Here is a 23,490-nt window from a genome sequence, read left to right on the forward strand (position 1 = left end):
AGTTTTGAAGATAATCAGGCATTTCAGTGCTAAAAGATAGATACTACAGTAAGTAATGAAAAAAGATTTTTACTGTTGGCATTGACAGTACAACCTGAGGCAGGCTTTGAGTCAATTACAATACCTGCCCTACGTGCATGATGAATTTCACTATCCTCATTAAAACTGACATGCACACTGATTTCCAAACCCAAACAATTGTCTCTGCAGCACACTTGATCAGAAGAGTAAGTTGTTTACTGCCAATACTTACCGTGTGGGGAACACCCCCCAGTTCTCCTCCTTTCCCCATCTTCCCCTCTCCACCCAGCCATCCCAATAGCCTGTGACAGACTAACAACTCTTCTGAGTGGATTTTACTGTAATTCTTCAGAATCCCTTGGACCTTGCATAATGGAATTTTTTTTGGGTCACCAAATCTTGTTTCCTAATTATAGGAATGATAAGAAAAGAAAAAAGAAAAAAACCCACCAGATATAATGTGAAACGATTCCCTTATTCTGGCATTTTTTGCGTTTAGAAACCTGGGATAACCCACTCGCTCCCATCTGTTTTGGGTGCGCTCTGTTTTAACCTTGAAGTCAAAGCTTTCCTTCGCCTCCTCTTCTTGCTTCTCTCGTGCCAGCTCCTCTCCTACCGGAGCGGAGAGACCCTCCCGCTCCCAAACCCTCCCCGCCGGCGAACTAATCGCCCCCGCCCGCCCCCGCGCTCGGTTCTGTTCCCCCCGTGGGGAGCAGAGGCGATCGGGACGAGCGAACACTCCACGGTCACCCCCGCGACGCCCCCAGCCTCCCCCGCCGCCCGCCACCCCACCTCCGCAGCGGCACCGGAGGCAGCGGCGGCCGGCCGGGCCGGGAGGGGAGCGCGGGGCGGAGCGCGGGGCCGCGGGCGGGGCGGGGCGGGGGCGGGAGCCGGGGGAGCGGCGGGGACCGGCGCCTGTTGCCCCGAGAGAGTTAACGGTGCGGGGAAACTCGCTCGCCGCTCCTCCGCCCGTGCCGGGCGCTTGGCAACCGGGGCGCCGCGCATGTGGGACCGCCGGGGACCGCCGCCCCCCCGCCGGGCCCCGCGTCCCCCTCCCCGCCCCGGACAAGGCGTTTAACGTGCCCAGGCGTGAAGTATGGCATGCAAAGATGGTTTCTGCCAAGGAGCCAGCCATCGCCATGTCCTCGGGTCTCTCCATCGCCCTCCTGCACTGCCTGTGCCTGGCGACCTGGTGAGTAGCCCCGGCGGCCGGTCCGGTGCCGCTGCTCCCCGCGGGCTCCCGGCGGCTCCGCTCACCCGCTCCTTCTTTGCCTCGCAGTCTCACCAACCCGCCGGGGCAGATCAAAAAAGAGGAGAAATTGTGGCCGGAGAATTTCACCAGCATCCTGAACAGCCTCCTGGATGGCTATGACAACCGGCTGCGACCGGGATTCGGGGGTACGGTGGCGGCGCGGTGCCGGCGGCGGGCGGGGGGTCGCCGGGCAGGGGCGGGGGACGCGGCGCTGACCGCTCGGACCGACCCGTTAGTGACCCAAAAGGTGGGGGTGTGTCCCCACTGCCCGCCCCGGGGTCCGGACCCTCCGGGAAGGGCCGGCATGGTGGCGGCGGCTGGCCCGCAAGCCCGCGGGGTGCTGCGCATCCCGGCCGTGGGGACCCGCTGGGGCGGTCCCGGGCTCAGCCCCCGCTGGGCTGCTCTGCCCACACCGCGGGCTCGGGCTGCTGCTGCCGCGCGGGGGGAAAATAAGCCGTGAAGCCGGTGTGGGTTGGCTTGTTGGGGATGGAGGGACCTCTGTAACATCCAGATTCTTCTCGTTTTTGGCAGTTTTTGACGCGTAAATGCCGCGATCGGTTCCTAACAGAAACAAGTGTACTTTCACCAGCCTAGGATGGATTCTGTTCCGCTAGTTAGGGAAAATCAGAGCTCAGGTGCCTGAGCATGCCAGTTCTTTACCACAGTTGTTGAAATTCCAGCTTTGATTTAATAGTAGTAGACTTAATTGCTGTATAGGAATTAGATGTGGAGGAGCTTCAAATCTGCTTTCACCTGTGCTCTGCCTGCGGGGGTTTTGGGCCTCTTTCTTTCCCCCAGCTGTTGAGATGCAGTTTTGTGATGCTGAAGAAGCAGCCAGACTTGCTGTTCTTTATGATTTTGACGATTTTGTGTAGGCATTTGGAACGAAAAATCATTAAGATCTAGGCAAAATAAAAGTTTTTTTTGTGGTCTAGAACGAAGATATTGAAAATGCAAATTTGAAAGTAAAAATAATACTAAAAAATACTTACAAAGGAATGCTACAGCCCTTTTTATGGTGCTCGAAGCTATAACGAGGTTTTTATAGGCTGCTTCCAATACAGGATTGAATGAGATCCTTGCGTAGGTTTCTGTTGCGAAATACTTTCTTCCTCCTCTGAAAGTACCTTCTTCATACATGTGATCCATCCCCACTGACATGCCAGCATCTTCCCCACATGCCATATGCAGTGCTCACATGCATGACCGTGATTGTTAAAGGACAGCCCCTGGCACCATGGACCACTCTTTTATTATTTTGAGTGTATGGAATAAATGAGGCCTTCTTGAGTTAGCTTACACGTTAAGTGAGAAGGAAGCTAAATTTATTAACACCCGGAGGAGTCATTGGGAACTGATAGTCTTTTGCAATTTAGTCTTTGCAGAGAGGTTACAGACACTTCTGCACGCGTACAAGAGATGTGCTATGTTTGGCATCATTTTAGGTTGAATGCCAACTAATTAGTCATCTAGCAAAGATGCTTTATGAGCATTATCAGATTTCCAAAATTAAACAACTACTAAATATGTAATATACGTTGATTTTTATTTCAATACAGTTGTCCTTTGCAGGATGTTTTGCAAGAGTAGATATTTTTCCCCTGTGTGGCAGACTTTCAGCAAAATGCAATCAAGGCAAAAAAGTTCATTGTGTCTTCTTGAACTTTCATATTGGCAATTTTGAAGTAAATTAGAGAGGGAGGAAAAAACTCTCAGATTTCAGCCTGGGGAAAACACTTCTGGGTCAATATTTCATAACTGGATATTATTTTGCTTCTTCCTTCCTCATAACCATGTCTTTGGTTTATATTTAAACCACTCATCTTTGAGTTTTGAACTTTTAAGTATGATATGGGGTGAAAATACTTACTTTTTAAAAATGATGCTTGCCTCCCTAGGTCCTTACAGTGAAAATTACCTACACCTGATTTGAGAAGAACAACTTTGAATAAAAAAAATCAAACAACAAAACCAACCAAAGAAAGAAATTTCTGTAATTGATCAGGTTTCACTTTTTGACATTGCTCAGAGTAATAACTACAGACTATTTATTGAAATATGGAACATAAAATCAACTTTTATCTATATTCTGGATTTTTTTTTCTGATAAATCTTTATGACAAATGGGATTTGTGTCTTAAAAGTGGGTCACTCACTAGTTTGTAGCATTGCAAACAAAATGTCAGAGGGGATGGGAATATTTAGAGATGGAAAGTATAGTGTGTTTTGGTAATATTAAAGACACATCACTTTCTGATGAAGAGCAGAAACTTATTTTTGTTTTCTTCTTGAAGCTGATTCACCATCTAGTTTTCACATGGCCTGAAATGAAATGAAGGTTTTATTTTAAGAACAAAAGGCCTCGCAGAGGACTAACTGATGCTGATTTTAAACTTCAAATTGATGAAAATATTTCTAATTCTGGCACAAATTATGTTTAAAATCAGACTTGGGGTGGTAGCCAAATTCTGAATTTTGTTGGCATATTCCAGAGTTACCACAAATAAAAATACATGAGGATTATTCACATGCAGAGCAAAGTAGAAAATGTTAGATTTTGGATATTGTGTACAACAGGATCTAAATTCTCCATTCTATCATTAATTTGCACAATTTTTGGTAGGTATAGAGGAGAAGTTGAATTGCCTCAGCATGCTTACAAATGCAGACGTGGTCTCCCAGCAGAGTTGTGAGCCCCAGTGGAGTATATGGAAGCTTCTCTTGGTGGTACTTCTGAGCATGCTGTATGTTAAGGGTTAATAGAAGAATGAACACCCACTTGTCATTGGATTGACACCCTGCATTATTAATTCACTTTATTAAAAGAATTTAATGAACTTAAAAAGTTGCTGTCACCTTACTAGGCAGGGTGAGGTTTGGTTGTGTGATGAACAAAAGCAGAAGTGTTTATTAAAATGGTTACTAAAGACCACTTGAGTGAAAATTCCCATTAAGTTGGGGTGGGGGGAGATTCTAAAGGGAGAAGCAAAGAAATGTCACCTAGAAATTGAATGAAGTAAAGCAGAACAGGCACTTTCATGTAGGAAAGGAAAAAAAAAACCTGCAAGTGCTGTCAGGAAGACTTTAAATGCATAAGAGTTTTGAATTCAAGTAGAGGGAAGATATTTAGGGACTAATGAGTAAAGTAATGCTGTATGATGTTTGACAATGGTGTGGTGGAAATGAAGTTAGTTCATTCCTTCCACTGTATGCTCTGTTATATTGTTTTCCTGAATTTCAGCGTGCAATTTATAATCCAAGGGGGTTTCCTGGTCAACACCACTCTATAAAAACAGTGTTTTTACAGAAGGTGCTTGTAGTGTCATTAATTAACATCATCATCTGCTGGAAAACTTCAAGAGTACTATCATAGTACTATTTTGATTCAGCTGTAGAAGTTTAAAGTAAAAGCATTTCTAGCTAAACCCTGTCTCCAATTTTCATCTGCTTTTAAAAATTTTGTCTATCACATGAAGAAAACTACAGAAAGTTACAAAAGTTGTATTTTCTCTAAAAATCACTTTATTACCTTTCTGGTGATTAGTTTCAAAGTGACAGTAGAAGTCTAAAGTCTTTGAACGGAGTGTTATTCACTTGAAGTAAAAGGCCTGTGTCTGATTTGCCAATTTAAGCCCTTGCATGGTTTCAGACTTCACCTGAGCAACTCCTGATGTTAGCAAAGGGCCTGCAAGAGCCAATTCAAACCTGTATTGGATGGTAATTGTAAAAAATGTAGTGGTGTCTTTGAAATTTTCATGACACAGTAACTAACCACACTTCAGCCTGGACTTAGGGGTATAGGAAGGAGTAAGGAGACTGAAGCTGATGAGGTTGTCAGCGCCCTGTGCTGCCATGTATCTGCTAATTTTAATGAATTGCGCCTTTCAGCAGTTGGAGAGTTGTGTGGTTGGACCAAAGAAACAAAGTGGTGTGTGACTTGCCTCCTGCCCAAGGTTCTTAGGTTGACCATGAAATCTGCTGACCACAAGCTGCCAGCATCGCCCACAGCACGTCACTGGTGCGTTGTGGTGTGCTTGCCCAGTCAGGAAGGCTGGAGTCCTCTCCCTTCCTGAGTTCTGTTCGTTTGTGTGAGGTAGAATCTGGCATAAGTTTTGAACCTCACTGTCAGCTACTGGTGCTAGCTCTGTGGCTTTCTGTTTTTGAAATTGCCATGTACACTGACTCATGAACAGAAGGAACAGGACGGTTTTCATTCATTAACATTTTTTATTTTCTTCCTCCTTTTGTATTCTTTCTCATGATCTTGTAACTGGGAGAGTGCAGCTGAGTACTTGGTGGAATTAAATATGTTAGCCATTGTCTCCACTAGGAAGGGTAGGAGAAGGATTCTCTGCCCCATCTAGACAGTGTGTTGTTCAGCTGATGAACAGCATTTCTGAAGAGTTTCATTTCCTGTCTATGCAGGACTTTAGTCAGAAAATAAACACAGAATACATTTGAAGAGCAAAGGCAATTTTCTGTTTTTAGAGAAAATAAAAATATCTACATGATTATCTACTCTTACTAGGAACTCATGCATACCTTCAAGGTTCCATTGCTCAGCATAGTAGATACTGTAATTTGTTTTTACTATTTAGATTGCAAATGGTCTTGAAGTGAGCATTGAAAAGTGAAGCTGGTAATTTTTTTTTCCGGCAGTTGTCCATTCTTTCTCAGCTGGTGAGAGATGATGACTCAAAGCTTAACAGGATATGGTGTTAGATACCTGTAGGTGACAGATTTGAATTTGGCCTCAGTTAGTAATGCTTGAAGTCATTACCATCTGTCTGTTGTTCAGTGATCTGCATAAAATTAGCTGATATTCTTAGTCCAGTTCTTAGTAGACAGGTGTCCACATCATGAAAACTGGCAGCAGTGTCAGGTTTATTGGCTTTCTCAGCAGAGATGATTTGCTGATAAACAGGCAAAGAAACAGTATTCTCCTAATTTCTGGAGGTGTATTTTTCCCTTTTCAGGTTCAGACATGCTGATAAATGAACATACATAGAGACAAAGGTTATCATGTGCTGCTGTATTTGTTGTCTTGTCTTTTGGTAGAGAATGTAGCCCATGTTTTGAGTTCTGCATTAATTTTTTAAAAATGCCCTGCCTAGTTCTGGCTTATGAACAGAATTCTTACATATACCAGGTGTCCTTAGCTGTTCTTTCTGATAGAATGAAACAAGAGAACATGTTTCATATGATGGGTTTTTCTTTTTTTTCTTTGCCTCACTTAAAAAATGTCAGCCCTATTCAGGCAGCTAGAATTTGGAAAGAGAAAGCACCAAATCTTTCACATGTAGTTATATTTAAAAAAAATCTGTAGCGCTACTTTTTTTTTTAAAGTGTAGCTGTAGGAACTGATGTAATATGATTTTATGTGGTTTATATATCCTGGCATTGATCTCATAATACCACCAATAACTGCACTGCATTTAAATTGCACTTTGTTTATTGAAATCTTTGTACAGACTCTGTTTGTTAATGTTTCCGATTACTTGTGGGACTCTTGATGGCAGAATTTGCAATATACAGAGAGCCTGTGCCGGATTTGACTGTTTACATCCAGCGGAGATCTCTGCAGTGACAGTTGCCTATGGAGACGCGGGGATAATGGAGCCCGAAGGCTTTCACTGGGAGCTGTGCTGCAGTTCAACACATATGTTGACACAAAAGATATGGGAGAGCTCTCTTGTCTTCCTCTTCCCAGGGTTAGGGCCTGGCATCACTTCTTCAGCCCACATGTGACATCTATAACACTGAACTATTCTGGCTTTTTGCAGGGGTTGCTTTTAATCCTGCCTGAGCTTCTTTAAAGTATATTATCTTGCAAGCAGTGATTCAGACTTAACTGTTCCCACTGCAGTGTGTAGGACTCTCCTCCTATTTCATTGACATAAAAATACACACCAGGATGATATAAATAGTTCTTCAGCATTCCTGAAGATTTATGGAAGATAGATACTTTGTGAAGATCCACTGAGGGGTAAGCCCAAATGGTCATATTTAAAGTTAATTGGCCTTCTTACAACTCTCTGCGTTTTATTGCCAGTAATAGAGCGTTAAGGATTCTAATAGGATCTTCTGCTTGCAGAGCCTGAGTTGATTAAGTGGTGCAACATCTTCGTTTTGGAGGGCTGCTTAAATCACCAGTAAAAGTAGGTTAGGTGACTACAGATCACCTCCTCGTTGACAGGAATTCCCACGATTAATAATAGTTTAAAAAAGAAGCAGCAGCATGACTCACTATTTATACCCCCGCTATTGTTACCAACAGGAGTTATGTTTTCTTCTAGAACAAGAAGAATAGGAGATAGGTATTGGTGTCACCATAGATACTCCTGGGCTGGCATTAAGTACTGGGATGTGCTAGAAAATCCAAGATTTGTCATTTCACAACTGTTAAGGCCAAGGTAGGTGGAAGACGTGGAGCATGAAAGGGCTGCAATTGGAGAGAAAGCATTAAGGAGATAATCAGCTTCCCTCTCTTTGCTCCTACCACATGCTGAACTGTTGGACCAAGGTTTTGGCTGCAAAGCAAGGATTTGTATGTCAGTACTAGCTGGATAACTGTTATGATGCTTAAAGTATTTCTAGATCCTCATTCATCTGCCATTTTCTAGTGGAACAAGATGTGATTTTAACATCTGTTTTGTCACTCTTCTGCCATCACGTTGAGCAAGCAACCAAAAGTAAACACTATTTTGTGGCCTCGTTATTGTCTGAGACTTCCTGCTTCTTTCTTTCTCATGGGTCATACTAATAAATATTTGAGAAAAGAATAGCAGTTACTGGAGAGTGAACTCAAACATAGTTTTCGTTTTGTGCTGCTGCTATAGTATTTCTAATAGCATTAAGTCGTAGGCTTGCTGACTTGGAGATTAGCTTCTTGATCTTAGCTTTCCCCTTCTTTCTGAGGAACTCCAAAAAACAAAGTTTCAAAAGCCTCTGAATGCCTATTGCTCATGAAGCTGTAATCATTTAATAAAAGGAATCAGTGTCTGAGGACAAGCAGTTCATGCCCGTGGGAAAAAATCTGTCCCTTTGCTCAATTTGGTATGATTCTGAAATTACAGTGTTCTGTGAGCTAAAGAAAAGAATTTACCATCAGAGGAAAAACTCTTAAAGGTTCAGGGTTTATTTGAGGACTATTCCTGTTTAGTTTCTTAGAACTAACAAGTAAAGCAGTTCCTGAAAGTAATTCAGGGACTTGTCTCTGTTACTCAATAATAAAAAAATACTGGATATTGAACTTGGTTCCTGAGAGGGATTCCTTCAGGAACTGAGTGAAGTATTTAGTATTCTCTTATTATTGAGTAACTAAGACTAATTCCTGTATTTTCTTATTAAAGCTATATGGGAAAATTAATTTTGCATTTCTATAGAACTGATTTCAGAAATATTTAAAGTTCAAATGAAATAAATATTTATATATTTAAACCAATCCTGGATAAATTGTCATAGTTTATGGGAGATCAGTTGTAATTGAATCTCTTCTGTTTTTACATATGACTGGGCTTTTCTCTCCTATTTTCTAGCACTGTAGAGAAATGTCTTCACTTCTAGTCTCTTTGAGCTCTTCTGCTCTCTGGAAATAAATATATTCAGGAAATGTTCATTGGACTGCATTGTCAGTAAGATGAGTGATCTCAACACTCATGGATTTCCCTGACCAACAGACACTTTGTAGAGAAGGGAGCAGCTTCCACTTGGCATGGAACCCATTGCAAAAGAAATGGCGTGGTATGAAAGTGTGTTATCTGGAACTTTGGAGTTACTTCTTAAAACATCTTCGAAACAGACATGCCAAACTATCCAACTTTCCAGGGACCTCTGAGCTACCAACTGTTGTACAGTGAAATTTCTTTAGAGCTATTTTGAAGAAATGGCCTTCTGTGAAACTTAGCTTCCAGCAAAGTAATCTTTTTGGCATTTAGCTGAAAAATTCTTAGCTGTTCTTCTCTAACTAATTTGCAAATTCTGTAGTAAAATAATTTTACATGGTTTTCTTTTACTTTTTGTTCACAGCTTGAGACTCAAAGTGCAAAAAGTACAGGTTCCCTGTTTTCCCATTGCTTATTTCTTTTTTATCTTTTACCATTTGATTCAAAGTGACATCTGTGAAGAATGATTTAAAAAAAAAATTCCTTTCAAGTGGGACATATTCTGCTAACTCTGTTGAGTCTTTCCTCCGTTCATTTTTAGATTGCAAATACTATGATAAAGCTTGAATTACCAGACTTGAGCCACTTATCCTCTTTAATAATTTGAGTTGTAGGGGTTTAGAAGCTGGTTGTGAATTTGTAGATCATGCATGTTTTTCAAACAGATACTGTTTGGGAGGACCTTCAATAGATTTAAAATTTTTTTTTATTTTAAATTTATGATGTGAGTTAATTACCTGAATTAAACTGTTAACAAATGCTTTGATGACAAAATCACCATAACAGCTGGTAATGATTAGCAGCTTTCTAGCTTTTTACATTGGGAACAGACCTAAATCCCAATCAAATTAGTGTGTGTGTTCTTTGGTTTAAGGGGAAGTGTAGAGTTTACTGTAGAGTGAATGCTCATTTAAAATGTCAAGGTAGTAAAGGAAATAATATAAAATGAAACTGCTTTCTCTGGTGGTTGATTTGCTGTGTGCAGCTGTGAGAGTGCAAGACCTTTGTTCAGTGCCTGTTTTTAGTGGTGTCCTAAGAATCATTAGTTCTCTCAAGACAGGCTTTGTAGCAGAATATGGATTCTAGTTCAAAACCTCAAAAATGCTTAGACCTCCAACTTTTATTTAGGATATTAGTATTAAAGCTCTTAAGTATGTCTCAGGATATGGATGCAGTTCTTGATCCTGCAATACTAAATTGCTTGGTGCATGGCATGCTAATGTCTGTAGTCCAGTTATTACCAGTAGGTCCAAATATTAGTAAAACATGCTTTGAGGAATGTGGATTTTCTGGATTCACTGCTTGTCGTTAAGTAGAATGGTGTTTTTAGTGAGTCTTTTTAACTTTTGGCATCAGTTTTCTCAGCTGTTGAGTCAACATTGATTTTCTGAATGGGGATTTGCATGGGAATGCTGCTTTTGATTTACTTATGTGGTAAAGGTAATTGAGCAGTGCTTCTTACTTGAAACTTATCTGAATTGACCTCTGTTTGCATTTTGCTCTTGCTCATCCACAGAACCTTGAAAGCGGTAACTGTTCACACGCCAGGATCATTTATGGGAATTGTTGACCTGCAAAATTCAAATTTTCTTGCTCACTTCCTTTTCATACATTAGGTCCTGTTACTGAAGTCAAAACAGATATATATGTCACCAGTTTTGGACCTGTTTCTGATGTAGAAATGGTATGTATTTCTGGGATTAAAATGCCATTTCCTGGTTCTGAGAAACCATTAACTGCAGTAGGAGTGGATGCTTCATCTGTACTGTTCTGTCAATCATGCAAATTAGGCAAGATTAGTAACAGCTTAATTTACAGGTTATAATTAGATACATCAGGCCTGATTCTGGTCACAGTTTCAGTGGGTTTTGGCTGGCTTAAGAAATTCACTTCATAGGATTTAAAAGAGATTTTCACGGCATAGAAGCAGAATCTGGCCTTGCAGGGAGTATCTAAGTCAGTCTGCTGTGGGGAAAATGTGTAACATCTTTGAAATTGCTTTTTGTTTCTGACACTTGTGTTATTCTCAGGTGAATTATAATGACATTACAAATAATTGTTGATGTTTTCATTTCAGATGAATGCCTTTTGCTGATTGGTGTGCTCCTTTTAGCATCACTTTCAGCTAATGTTTCTCTGATAAAAGTTTTCATATCTGCAGAAATTAAATGTCCAAGTGACGTGCATGAAATAATAGCAGAGGAGAAATATTACATTTGCATGTTCTGTCGTTTGTGCCTGAATGGCTTTTGCTTTCAAGGTCAAATCCAGCAAAACTCTCATCAATTTCTAAAATACAGTGATATACCCTTAAATCATACTGCTGTTGATCTTTTTATAACATATTCAAGAAATCCCATGAAAATAACACAGCCATATGTGCTGAACTGAACTTTCTCATGGAAAAATCAGCTTCAGGGTCGTAATTTTCTTCTCATATAGTGCTGTTGTTCACTTTGTGGTGCACCTTATTTACTTCTATTATGTGGAAAGGTATGTGATAGTGAGGCATTTTTTCAAGGGCTACATTCATGCCAGCAGTCTCATGTTGAAATGCATCTTACCCCTTCATTGGTTATCATGTGCAGTGTGATGCTTATTAGAGTGACAAGGGGGACAAGAATGTGGTTCCAAGGAAATCTAGTAATATGTGCTTCAAATCTACAATGAGGGCTGCACAGCAGCTCTCAGGTTTCATTTTCATGGGAAGTTATTAGTTATATTGGAACAGGCAGAAGTGAGAACATGGACCGAAGATTGGTAAGGAACTTGCAGAAGGAGAGTTTACAGCAGATATTTCCGATTTCTTCATTAGGGATTAATTAGGGTATTTAGGAATACAGGAATTGCATCTGGAATACTTTTTAGTTAATGTATCCATTAATGACCCTGAAATGAAATGAAAAATGAAATCTGAATGTGGCTGCACTTATAAAACTCGCTGCAACAGTCAAGTGTGATATGGTCTCAGTACAGGGGATCATCAGAAGGTCTTTTTAGTTGCTTTTGTACCCGTTTTCATTTTGTAATGAAAAAGGTTGAAATCTTGTATTACAAAATCTGTCATGTAGAAGCTAATAACAGAAACTGCTACTTATGTGCTATGAAGTTGCCAGCAAGAAATGACACTAGAGGAGACACTTTTCATGGATTAACTATAAACCACAGTGGAGGATACAGTCATGGAAAAGAAGACAGATATAATCCTAAAATGCATTACACTAGTAGACATGCCTCCTTGCCAATGCAAATAGATATGGCCTTACAAGGAATTTCAATGGAAGCATTATGCAGAAGAATTTGAAATGAAGTCAGAAAACATTGTTTGGCTTAACAACACAATCAAAACTGTAAGTTAGAAAGGACTTAAAGCTTCACATGTTGCCTTTTTCAATGACACATGATAGTTTTTTTGTGAAATGCTTTAGCTTCCTGAGATGAGAAACACATTCTTTCATCCATTCATTCACGTATGATTTCTCATGATGTGCCTGTGTCTGCAGTTCTGCAGTTGTTTGCATGTTTTTTCAGGAGCATCTGAGTAGCTTTTCTGAGGAAGTTAATGGGATAGTTACATACTTAAAAAAAAAGTACATATATGCAAATCTGTATATAGTTTGTGATTTATGGGCATGGCAAAGGACTAGCTTATCTTTTCTCAGTTAAAAGCTTACTTTCCATGAGATGAAGTTAAGTTTTCTTTCCTAACTTTAAAGTGGAACTAATCACTTGTCCTGGTATTTTCAATTTAGCTAGTAGCAGCCAATCTATTTTCTTTAAAAATCTGTTGACAATTCTTGTCAGAGATCATTTTGTTTTCAGTTATATGCTTGACTTCAAATTCAGTTGCCTGCTTCCTGCAATGTAATTAGGTTAATTATTCCTTAATGATTAAATGTGTAGCGGCTTATTGATATGACTAATGTAAGAAATTAAGCTGTTAAGAAGTACACAAGACACTTTAATTGGTGGAAAGATGTTTGTGTAGTGGACTTAGGATTTTCTTTTCTTACTGATTTCTTTGCTCCTGAGGGATTTCTTCTTTTACAGGAAACACACATGCAAATGTGGTCTTTGTTTTTCTGCAATTTAATACAGGAATATACAATGGATGTCTTCTTTCGTCAGACATGGGTAGACAAAAGATTAAAATATGATGGTCCTATTGAAATTTTAAGACTTAACAACTTGATGGTTTCGAAGGTATGGACTCCTGACACTTTCTTCAGGAACGGGAAAAAGTCTGTTGCACATAATATGACAGCTCCAAATAAACTCTTCAGAATAATGAGAAATGGCACCATCCTGTACACAATGAGGTATCTAATGTGTTTGTTTGACTTCTTACAATTATTGTATGCAAAAGTTGTACTGCCTAGACAAAATTGCAACCAGAGACTATTTAATTTGTTCCATTATAGGCTTACAATAAGTGCAGAGTGTCCCATGAGATTAGTGGATTTTCCCATGGATGGTCATGCTTGTCCTCTCAAATTTGGGAGTTGTAAGTTGCAATTATGAAATTTCTTGTAACTACAGAATTTAAATAGTAGAAGTAAATTTTGAGCAATTACTAAACGGTCTGAATATATACAGATATGTCTTGATATGCAATCCCTATGCAGACAAAACTCCTGTTAAGTTCTTTGGGACTTCTATTTAGGACCTCAAAAATTAAACCCAGAGAACTAAATAGTGGACAGTGATTCAGCTATTACATTAAACCCCCCTATTCTGGCTACACAGTTGCTTGAAACATATAGTTTTTCTTGGTTCTTGGGGAGGAATTGGATACTCAGTGAAGTGAAATATTCTCTGGAGAAGACAAGCTCAGATTAAAACAGCAGGTAGAAGACACCTAGTGGAGCAGGCTAGCTGAATTTCTCTACAGGTAGTGGAAGCACATTGCCATCCTAAGATAGAGGTGTAGGTTGTGTGCAGATATTTGACCTTTAGCTGTAATTGTCTGTCTCCTGGCCTATAATAGGAGTATAAATTACAAGTTTAGACTAGATAAATAATGTTTTTACATGGAGAGAAGAATCTTAGTGTAGATGACTTTTCTGCTTTGAAATCAGATACAGATTTTGAAAAATGTCCAAACTTTAGAAGGAACATTTTAGGACATCTTCATAACAAGCAAGAGAGGTAGTTGTGGTTCCCTGATGTGAATCCAAAGCAGAGAGCTCTGAGACCCCCTGGAGACCTAGTTGGTGTGCTCCATTAACTATCTGGTTATTCTTTTAAGCCTTCTTGGTCACTGACTTCTCTGCTTTAGACCCTCTGATGGCTGGACAATAATCTGTTTTCCTTGACCCCAGAGCTTTGAAGTCAGAAATGGCTGGAGAACACTCAGAGTTTTTCCATAGCATAAATTTAGCTTATACAGCTAGGTAGTCAACCTGAATGGGGGTATTAAAGACACTGCTCTGAAAGGATTTTTTTCTGCCATGGTGACACTGGAGACCAGGTGCTGCAAGATTTGTCTTTGGTATCAGCTGTATACCGAAGGGTGCTTCGGTAGTGGGGGCTCATCCACAGTCACAGCTCTTCAGACAGAATCACCAGTCAGCAGAAACTGTGCTGAGACCTAGTCTGGTATTTCCCACAGTGAAACTTGAAATAACTTGTAGCCATTTCAAATGTGAGACTGATTTGATTCAATTTTAACAGGAGTTTGCACTGTGTAGGGATTGAATGCTAGCCCTAAGATATGTCTTTTGCAGTAAATGTAAAATGTTTCTTTGTGTGTGCTTATTTTGGGGCTTATGTGAACTTTTTACTGACATATGGTTTCTGGCAAATATTTTAAACAGAAGTTTAAAATATTGTAGTTTTTAGTATAATAATTCTTTTCTGTAAAGGAATATGCACCCAATCTTCAAAATATATCCTCCTTGTACATACTCTTTTTTTTTTTTTTTGTAGATTAGTATATTTTAACAGCAAAATTTTAGTTAGAAATTGCTAAAATAAACTTTGCATGCCCAGTAAGGGCTGATGTGGAAAGGATTTGCATTTAGTCTTCACATTGATATGCAAAGTAAATTTATGTGTGGCACTTGATATATAACCTGAGCACTTATTTATTTTCCTCTGAGGGTGGCTTTTTGGGGGTAACTGAACATGAAGGGTATCTTTTGAAGTTGTTCGTGTGAGTTTTTCTGTTTGGTTTCGGTAGGTTTGGCTTGGGTTCTTAGTAGGGCATGAGAAAAAGTTTCCTATTTATGCAAATTGATGCTGTGTTGTAGATGCTTATCCAAAGAGTGAAATGATTTATACCTGGACAAAAGGACCTGAGAAGTCAGTGGAAGTTCCTGAGGAGTCTTCCAGTTTAGTTCAGTATGACCTGCTTGGGCATACGGTATCCTCTGAAACTATTAAATCTATTACAGGTAGGAGTCTCATCAGTGAAAATCAACCTGAGGTAAAAATAACGTGTAAAATTGCCCAGAGCTTTTTTTTTCTTTTTCTTCCTGTAAGTTATTCTACTGAATGTCATAGAGTATGTATTAAGGGCTGAGAGTGTAAATCTGAATTAGGTTTCTGTCCTTGAGATTTACATTTGCAGATTCATTACAGTAGATTGCGACAGTCTTTCAGAAAGCTAGAATGAGATCATTACTCCAAGGGACAAAATGAGCATTTAATCACTGCTTAAAATGCAGTTTGAAGAGTCAAGAGGATGCCTGGGTGAGGAAGTAATTTCTCAGCACTGTATCCACATTATGTGCAAAAGACTTCCTTTGTTTGGCGTTGCAAACAGCTCAGGATAGAAGTACAGCATACAGAATGGGTTATTAAAACCATAAAAACCCTCTAGTCAGATAAGGGTAGGCACAAATGCATTAGTCACAATAGATACTTCTGCTGATTTTTGCTGTAAGAAATAAGGCAAATGGCAACTACAGGCATCCAAAATGAGTGAAGTATCACTGATGAGCAGTGTGGTGATAAACAAGCATATTCCCAAAATATTTTTAAAATTTGGAATCAGTTTCTAAGCATCAGCAGGTTTGGGTGTTTTGGGATAGTCAAAATGAAACCGATAAAGCAAATATGTTTGATGTATTACTCTATGGATGTTTTACTCAAATATAAAATGGCATTTTGCAATTCACTAGAGATTTACTTCTCAGCATACAGATTATTATGAGTTAAGAAAAAAATGCCCTTGCTGTCCCAAAAGGCTCATTCTGTAGTGCTTTATTTAGACAGTTTATTCAGTTTATGGTAAAACTGATTTTTTGGGTTTGTTTGCTTAATGTGAATGATAACATTTTAGATAAACTTAGAGTATTTTTAATTCTTCTCAATGGTTTTTGCATTTGTTTCACTGTCATAGTGGGGCTGACTTATAAACCTAGAAAAAAGCTGAGGTGCATAACATCGGATGTGTGTCATTGTTCTTACTGTTTTATTCGGCAGGGAGGTACCACAATGTTACAAATGCTATGGTAGGTAGATAACTTGTGTCTTGGGATTCTCTTCTTCAACAGCTGTCAAAAGAATTTTTAAAATTATGGTTATACTGTAAAATATAATCCCGTATTAGTTGTATTTTAGTATTTTTGATATTAGCTTCTGGATGACACTGTAAGGATTTACTGTTTCTAGGCTTTTTTAAAAAAAAACTTTCATTCATTCTTGTTCTAAAGAAGATACCTATCTCTACATGTTAAGTGATATGAATAGCATAATCTTAAACAATCCTAGCTGAGAGTCTGAAACAGTTATTCTGCAACACAAATTTTTATACAAAGTCAGAAAAATATTTTGTTTTATTTTTTTAGGTGAATATATTGTTATGACAGTTTATTTCCACCTCCGACGGAAAATGGGTTATTTTATGATTCAGACCTATATCCCATGCATCATGACCGTGATCCTCTCTCAAGTTTCATTTTGGATAAATAAGGAATCCGTTCCTGCTAGAACTGTATTTGGTAATTATTTCTTTTTTTTTTTTACTTTTTATTGTACTTGCTCTTTTAATAACTCTCACTAGAACAGGCCTTTTCAGTGCCTTGGGGAGTACTTCATGCTATTGCAGAAACAAGGGAATAATTTAAATTCAGAGGAAATTTTGCTATTTATGTATGAAGAATGTTGTTATGGGCCTCCTTGGAATCTGAAGAGAAACTTGGAATATATAACCTGAAGGGTGGCATGGTCACCTGTAGCAAATGGCTGCTCAGTTCTAGGAGTTCTACTTGCTTGAGGGAGCAAACTGGAAAGACCTGTCTCTGAGTAATGCAGTCAAGTCCCTAGTCTACATCCAGATCAGGTTTAGACTCCAGTGGACAGCGGTGTAAGTGTTTGAACTGACACTTCATAGAGTACCTGTAAAATAAATTGATTTGGAGTGTGTGCAATGCTCAGCTACCTTGTTATTAGATATCTGTGTCATCAGTGGAAGCTTGCTATGAGTAAGGCTTAGATTCTGTTACTGTAATTGCATATTTAGTGCTCTTCTTTCCTTTCTGCTGTTGCCATTATGAAAATGAATTACAAAAGCAAAATGATCACTAGATATTAAAATTGCTCTCATCAAAATACAGCTTGAATGAGATGCTACAATGAAAATAAAACGCCAGAAATCTTCTGTGGAAGACAAAGTGTAAGAATCTAAATGGAAATATGTTTCCTAACAAAGAAATAGTATAAAAACATTTTAAAAGCAGCCTTAAAAGAGCAATGTCTTGACTTCATAATGTACTGTAGTCTAAAGCAGGAGGAGAAAGTTCTACTAAAAGCCTTTCTATAGATTGATAAATGCTGGCAAGAGAGATAGGAATTAATGTTTCTAATGATGTCCCATTCAAACATGTAAGTGGAGTCGGAACACTGTTTTATATCACAAGTGAGACAAGGTTGATGGTTAGTTATAGGTAGAAACAATCTATAACCTAATAAGAGCCCCACTAACTTTCAACTCAATCATTACATTTGACAAACTAGTATATCACTTCATATGTCTTTGCAGTGGTTTTAAATAATGGTACTCTTTTGAATGGAGTATTGCCATGAACTGGAAATATAGAATTTGTATTTACAGACAAAATTAATTTTTCCATGCAGATTATGGAGCAACATAAGTAATATGTGTAATTATATCAATATGTTAAGCTAAAAAAAATAGTTTGGACATCCACTAACTTACAGATAAGTCACTAAAATGCATGTGATAGCAAGTTACTGAAAATATGGCAGCAAGTGTCTTCCTAGTTTTGAGAGAAATTATGACAGGCACCCTGTTTTTCAAAGGTTTTACTTAAAAGAAAAAGGAGATAGGAATGAAGCTATAATACTACTCTGGTACCACCTTTCTAGAGGAACTGTCAGAAGAGGCTGACCAAAAGATCATTCAATTGGACACTGCATGATTAGGGAGAACTTGGCAGAGGTAACATGAAGGATTAAGGCACATTGGTTCATGATTTCTGCATTCAGAGCTTCAGACACCTGAAATCTGGTGATTGTGGGAGATTGGAAAAACAACATTATTTTTAGAACAAGTTTTAATGATATAAAAATATATTAATAGTATTTAAATATAAAAATGTTAAAACTTAATGTATGTGTGCATTCCCAATCAGAAGCTTGCAAGCATCTAGTTTTGGATAAATACAGTATATGTGCAAATATAATGATATTACCAGCACTTAATTCCCTACGCTGTAAATCCCTATTACACGTATCTAGGGGTAGTTGCACTGACAGCTCCAAGTCTTCCAGAGGAATGACTTACTAGAGAAAAATATGATAAAGAGTGTCAGTAAACTATAATATTGTCACAGCCTCCCATGTCCTCCTCATTTTTGGTTAATGTTTGGTCATTTATTTCACTTTACCCTATTATTACATCTATTAAAAAAATGTCTTTAGAAAAAATTCTGACAAACTTTTTGCTTGAAGTGGACAAAGGCCCACTCAGGTCCTTAGAAAGGATGGGGCTAAACAGGAATGGGTCTCCTCCAGGGGGGAAAAAAACCCCAAACAACTTTCTATAACTTTTTTTTTTTTTGGACTTAAACATTTTCAGTGATATGGTTTTCAACACCTTCCATCTGAAGAAGGTTTTGTGAGCTTGCATCTGTGTTTTTTATCCCCCTGAAAACTGTGAGATATCCTTTGAGCTCTCATGACCTGGCTATTACTCCTTTTCATTTTTCTTCTTTAGTAGGAAGGACTGATTTCTTTGTGACCAGTTCTCTGTATGGCCATGTGTAGGTGAAGCTTTTTTTATCATATTACCATGATGGAATAACACCATTTAGCAAATAGGGATGTGAAGAATCTGTTGAAAAGCATATTCTTAATGAGTTTAAATTCTTCTGAGCATAAGAATTGCATCTTGAATTAGAATGGATGCACTGTTCTTTTCGTAAGAATAAAGACGTCTCTATTTGTAGTCACTCATCCTTGAGGTTGTCATGCTGGGATTTATGCAATGTTCACTAAATACTGAGATTTTACATTTGTATGATATGGGATATTTTGGATGAAAACAGAAAAAAATACCCCATTCCTTTGTTTTTGTACACCATGTACAAGTTTCTGTACAGCATGTTTTTGTACAGCATGAAGTGGGTATATTTTGAGTTCAGTGTTCATGCTTGCACACTTTTTAATTAAAAAGTTGTTCTTTCAGAAGGGAAAATTTTAATTAAATTTCATTGGTGACTAGTAACAGAAGGCTGTGAAAAAAGTGATGGTTTCTTAATTAACTGAGTTTTTAACATAATATTCTTCCTTAGCACCAAAATAATTTGTCATGGCTTAATGGCTTCTGGATTACAAGTGTGATCAGAGGCATAGATGCAGAATAATAGGTGACATTCAGAACCCTTTGAAGGAAAATCCATGTTTTTGTTGCAGTTTGAGGAGTAGTCCCCAATTTAACAACTTAAATTTTATTCAAATGTTTAGAAAATGTAAAAAATTCTACTGAACTTGACTTGAAAAAAAATTAAATGAAGGCTACTGTGTTTTCTTCATGTGAAGTGTAGATGGTCTGCTGAAGGTCATGGCTTTCTGTGCCTCCTTTAAAAAGTGGTGAACTGTTTTGTGGGCATAGCTGCTCATGGAGATGTGATCTTATGTGACTTAGATCTAATGCAGTATTCACAAGCAACAGAGAAAGATTCAAAAGTGATTTAAAATTCTTTGTGTGAAGCTTCTTGCTTTGTTTTCCTTTGGTTCAGCAGTGCTTTTGCTTTATTTTTTTGAAGGAATAACCACAGTGTTGACAATGACGACGCTGAGCATCAGCGCAAGACATTCACTGCCAAAGGTATCCTACGCTACTGCCATGGACTGGTTCATAGCGGTTTGCTTTGCCTTTGTGTTCTCTGCTCTCATTGAGTTTGCTGCTGTCAACTATTTTACTAACATTCAAATGGAAAAAGCCAAAAGGAAGACAGTAAAGTCCCTTCTTGAGTTTCCAGTTGCTCCAGTACCAAGGAAAAGAAGCACAGAAGAGACATTCACGGTATGTTTTCAGCATATGCAAACATTTTTTTGTATTTTTGGTAGTATTTCTCAGTAAAAATTGGCCTTTAGCTTCCTCCCAGGTTTCCTCTGAGCTAATGATGCAGTGTACATCAGCTTAATAGAAGGCTAATGCTACACTATATGCAATTATAAAAACCTGTAAAACATGACTTAATTCTTATTTGCATTATTGAATAAACTCAGTGAAACAGGGGCAACTGAGTCCATCCATACCTGCAGTCTATTCTGTGTTTATTTGTGTTTTGGTGAAGGTCAGTTAGGATGGATATCTTGTGGAAACTTTGTTTACTTTTGGACATTGATTTTGTATGGACTGCTTATACAGGCCAAAATATTGCAGATTATAAGGGCAGCATGTTATCTTACGTGGCTAATGTCTTTAATGAATTAAAATATGTTAAAGCATTGCAGTTATACCTTGGAACACTTCGCTAAACATCACAGTTCTCTTTGCATTGCATGTGTTGCCTATCTAGGGTTTTCTTTCTTTATCAGTTGCAATTTCAGGAGTTTATGACGAGTGGTGGATGGAGACTTTGTGTCTACCATAGATATAATTTCTATGTAATTTGTGTATCTTTGCTCAGGAATTCACCCCAAGTCCAAGTAAGTTTTTGGGGCTCTGTTTAACTAAATGCTTTTCTGCTTTCCTAATGCTTTGGATTAAGAGTGACTTGTGTGGGAGCTGTTTTAGTGTGTGGACTAGTTACTAAAGGCTCGCTCTTATTTCCAGCTGAGCTCGCTGGTGGTTACTCTTTCCTCCCTTCTCCCATTGCCATGTGCTTACTTTCTGCAGCATCTGCTCACGAGACTCACAGCTAGCAAAGTCACTGCAGCACTTCTCCCAGCCCCGCGGTAGGCCAGCGCTTCCCAGCCATGGCTGACTCTTGGCAGCACCACTCAAGTGAGACGCTGACAGCAGCATTGTAATTTACTTACTCTTCCTGTCAGGCTGATTTTGTAATTTCCTTTGGCTGAGCCAGGATTTAAGAAGCGCTGTTTTAGACTAACTCTGGTTAATTTTGTCTTCTGTCTCTTTTCACATCTCGTTTGTCTCCTTCCCTATTAATCTTCTCATTTTTGCCTTCCCACCCCTTCCATTTTCTATTGCTGCTCAGCTGCTGTCCACCCACTTCCATTTTTCTTCCTCTTCTTTGCTCTCCTACTGTAGATACTGTTTTCAATCTCCTGGCTATGTTGTTCTGCTAGCTCCCATTTCTGCTTAAAAGGATAGATGTGCTCCTGAAGAGTTTGTTATTTGTCACTCCATTGGCTGCTGGAAGAGGCAGAAACCAAAAGAAATCTGTTTATAGTGGCACGTAGTTCACCTTGTACACAGAGGCATTAGTTCTGTGAGCTTACACTAAGCTTCTTGATTGTGCAGCATGAGGTTTAGTAGAATATCTTGGCTGCTCCTGTGGAGTGTTAGTAAATACTGCTTTTGGTGATAGGTTCTATTTGCATGCACGGGAAATACATTATGTGAGAACAGTTTCATCCTAGGTTTATTTATAAGATTTTATTTAAAACAATGGGAAAAAACAGTAGTTTTCTCAGGTAGCTTAGCAGAACAGTTATTTTCATAGAAGCTTTAGAAAATTATTTTTATTCATGGACAGAATTGCTCTAAGTGAATAGTGTATAATGCTTAGCCATTTTTACACATTTTGGAGAAATTTCTCTTTCTTTTTTCTTCTGTTGTTATTATATTATTATTATTATTATTACTACTTCTACTACTACATCAGCAATAGAACACACACAATTTCACCCAACTTGAAAGACAGACAAAGTGAGATGTGAATAGTTCTATTCTTAATTAATACTGCTGTGATAAATGTGGTAGCGTTCTCACAGATTTGGGGATTTTGAAAGCAGTCAAGGGGTTACACATTAATGTTATGAGTATATAAGTGAGTGATAGTGTTGATTGTACCTTGAATTGTTATTTGTTTTCATGTCTTTCTTTCTAATTATGCCTATACTAACACTTGCGACTTTGCTCTTCCAGGACAGGTGTACAAGTGAGCCCACAGCTACTGTTAGAAAGGCTTAACAATTGTGCAGTCCTTTCTATGACTAGAGGATGACTTCTGGTCTCCTGCTGTGCAGAACAGAAGCCAGGATCACTGCTCTAATTCTCTAGAACCTAACATTGCTGTTACACTCTGCTTTCCAACCTGAGATATAAAATTCTCCTTGCTATATTTTGCTTATAAGGACTATCTAGAATTTTCTTTATTCGTTATTATTATGACATTATTGTATCTGTTACTATAATGATGATAACATTTCTTTATTCCTTATTATGAATCTGACTTTTTGTTCCACACATACACTGTCTAGTCAGTGCTGGTTTTCTAGAGATAATGAAATCTTAGCTTCCTTGGTACTGAGATCAGTGGAGAGTTTGTGGTGCATAAAGAATGCAAGACAGTAGCCTGACTGTAGCATGTAATTTGTAAGCAATGTTTCTTAATGTAAAGACTACACATTTTTTATCCATAGATAAATGATATGTTTGACTTCTTAACCCAGTCAGTGTTTAAAAAAATGCTCTACTATGCTGGCAGTATTGTGATAGAAATTCTGTTTATGGCAATACAATTGCCAGAGCTCAAGGAAAAATTGTTTTTTAAACTTGACACTTTTTTCAAGCAGACTTTGCCTATAATAATAAATTTGCCAGTCTCCCAAAAGTAAAATTTTTCACTTAGCCTAGGGAGGAAGTGTATGCTAATTGGGAAAGAAGATAACCAAATACCAAAACCTCACAGTTCTTTCTGTTGTGTGCCTCACCATTTACAACCTGCTTTGGATCTTCTACTAACTTGAGAGGGAGGTTCCTCTCTTGGGCCTGTTAGCCCTGTACTTTAGCCTGCCTTGAAATGGCATAGAGGTGTCTCTGCCTGCTTTTTTGCAGTTGAGGTGTCATCTGCACACGTCCCCTGAAAAATTACAGAGCAGATGAGGCTGTTAAGGAAAACAAACAGTGGTATTATACTTCTAAATAAAGGTTTTGTTTTATGAGCTGTC

The 23,490-nt window shown here is 38.6% G+C and overlaps 1 protein-coding gene across 2 annotated transcripts in view; it reads left to right on the forward strand.

Annotated features, from left to right (window-relative positions):
• Positions 1–894: 894 nt before the first annotated feature.
• The window catches only part of GABRA4 (gamma-aminobutyric acid type A receptor subunit alpha4), a 59,696-nt gene continuing 37,100 nt past the window's right edge, over positions 895–23,490 (forward strand). The window contains exons 1-8 of one of the 2 annotated variants that reach the window (XM_085059037.1): positions 895–1,213; positions 1,301–1,419; positions 10,554–10,621; positions 13,036–13,256; positions 13,359–13,441; positions 15,189–15,332; positions 16,731–16,883; positions 20,172–20,431. In XM_085059037.1, coding sequence (XP_084915163.1) covers positions 1,131–1,213; positions 1,301–1,419; positions 10,554–10,621; positions 13,036–13,256; positions 13,359–13,441; positions 15,189–15,332; positions 16,731–16,883; positions 20,172–20,431 — 1,131 coding nt within the window. In that variant the 5' untranslated portion in view covers positions 895–1,130. The remainder of the gene's footprint in view (positions 1,214–1,300; positions 1,420–10,553; positions 10,622–13,035; positions 13,257–13,358; positions 13,442–15,188; positions 15,333–16,730; positions 16,884–20,171; positions 20,432–23,490) is intronic. The other variant, XM_085059038.1, reaches the window with a different exon arrangement.

Source organism: Lichenostomus cassidix, chromosome 4 (genome assembly GCF_008360975.1).
Source record: "Lichenostomus cassidix isolate B80296 chromosome 4, HeHo_3.0, whole genome shotgun sequence".
Lineage (NCBI taxonomy): Eukaryota > Metazoa > Chordata > Aves > Passeriformes > Meliphagidae > Lichenostomus > Lichenostomus cassidix.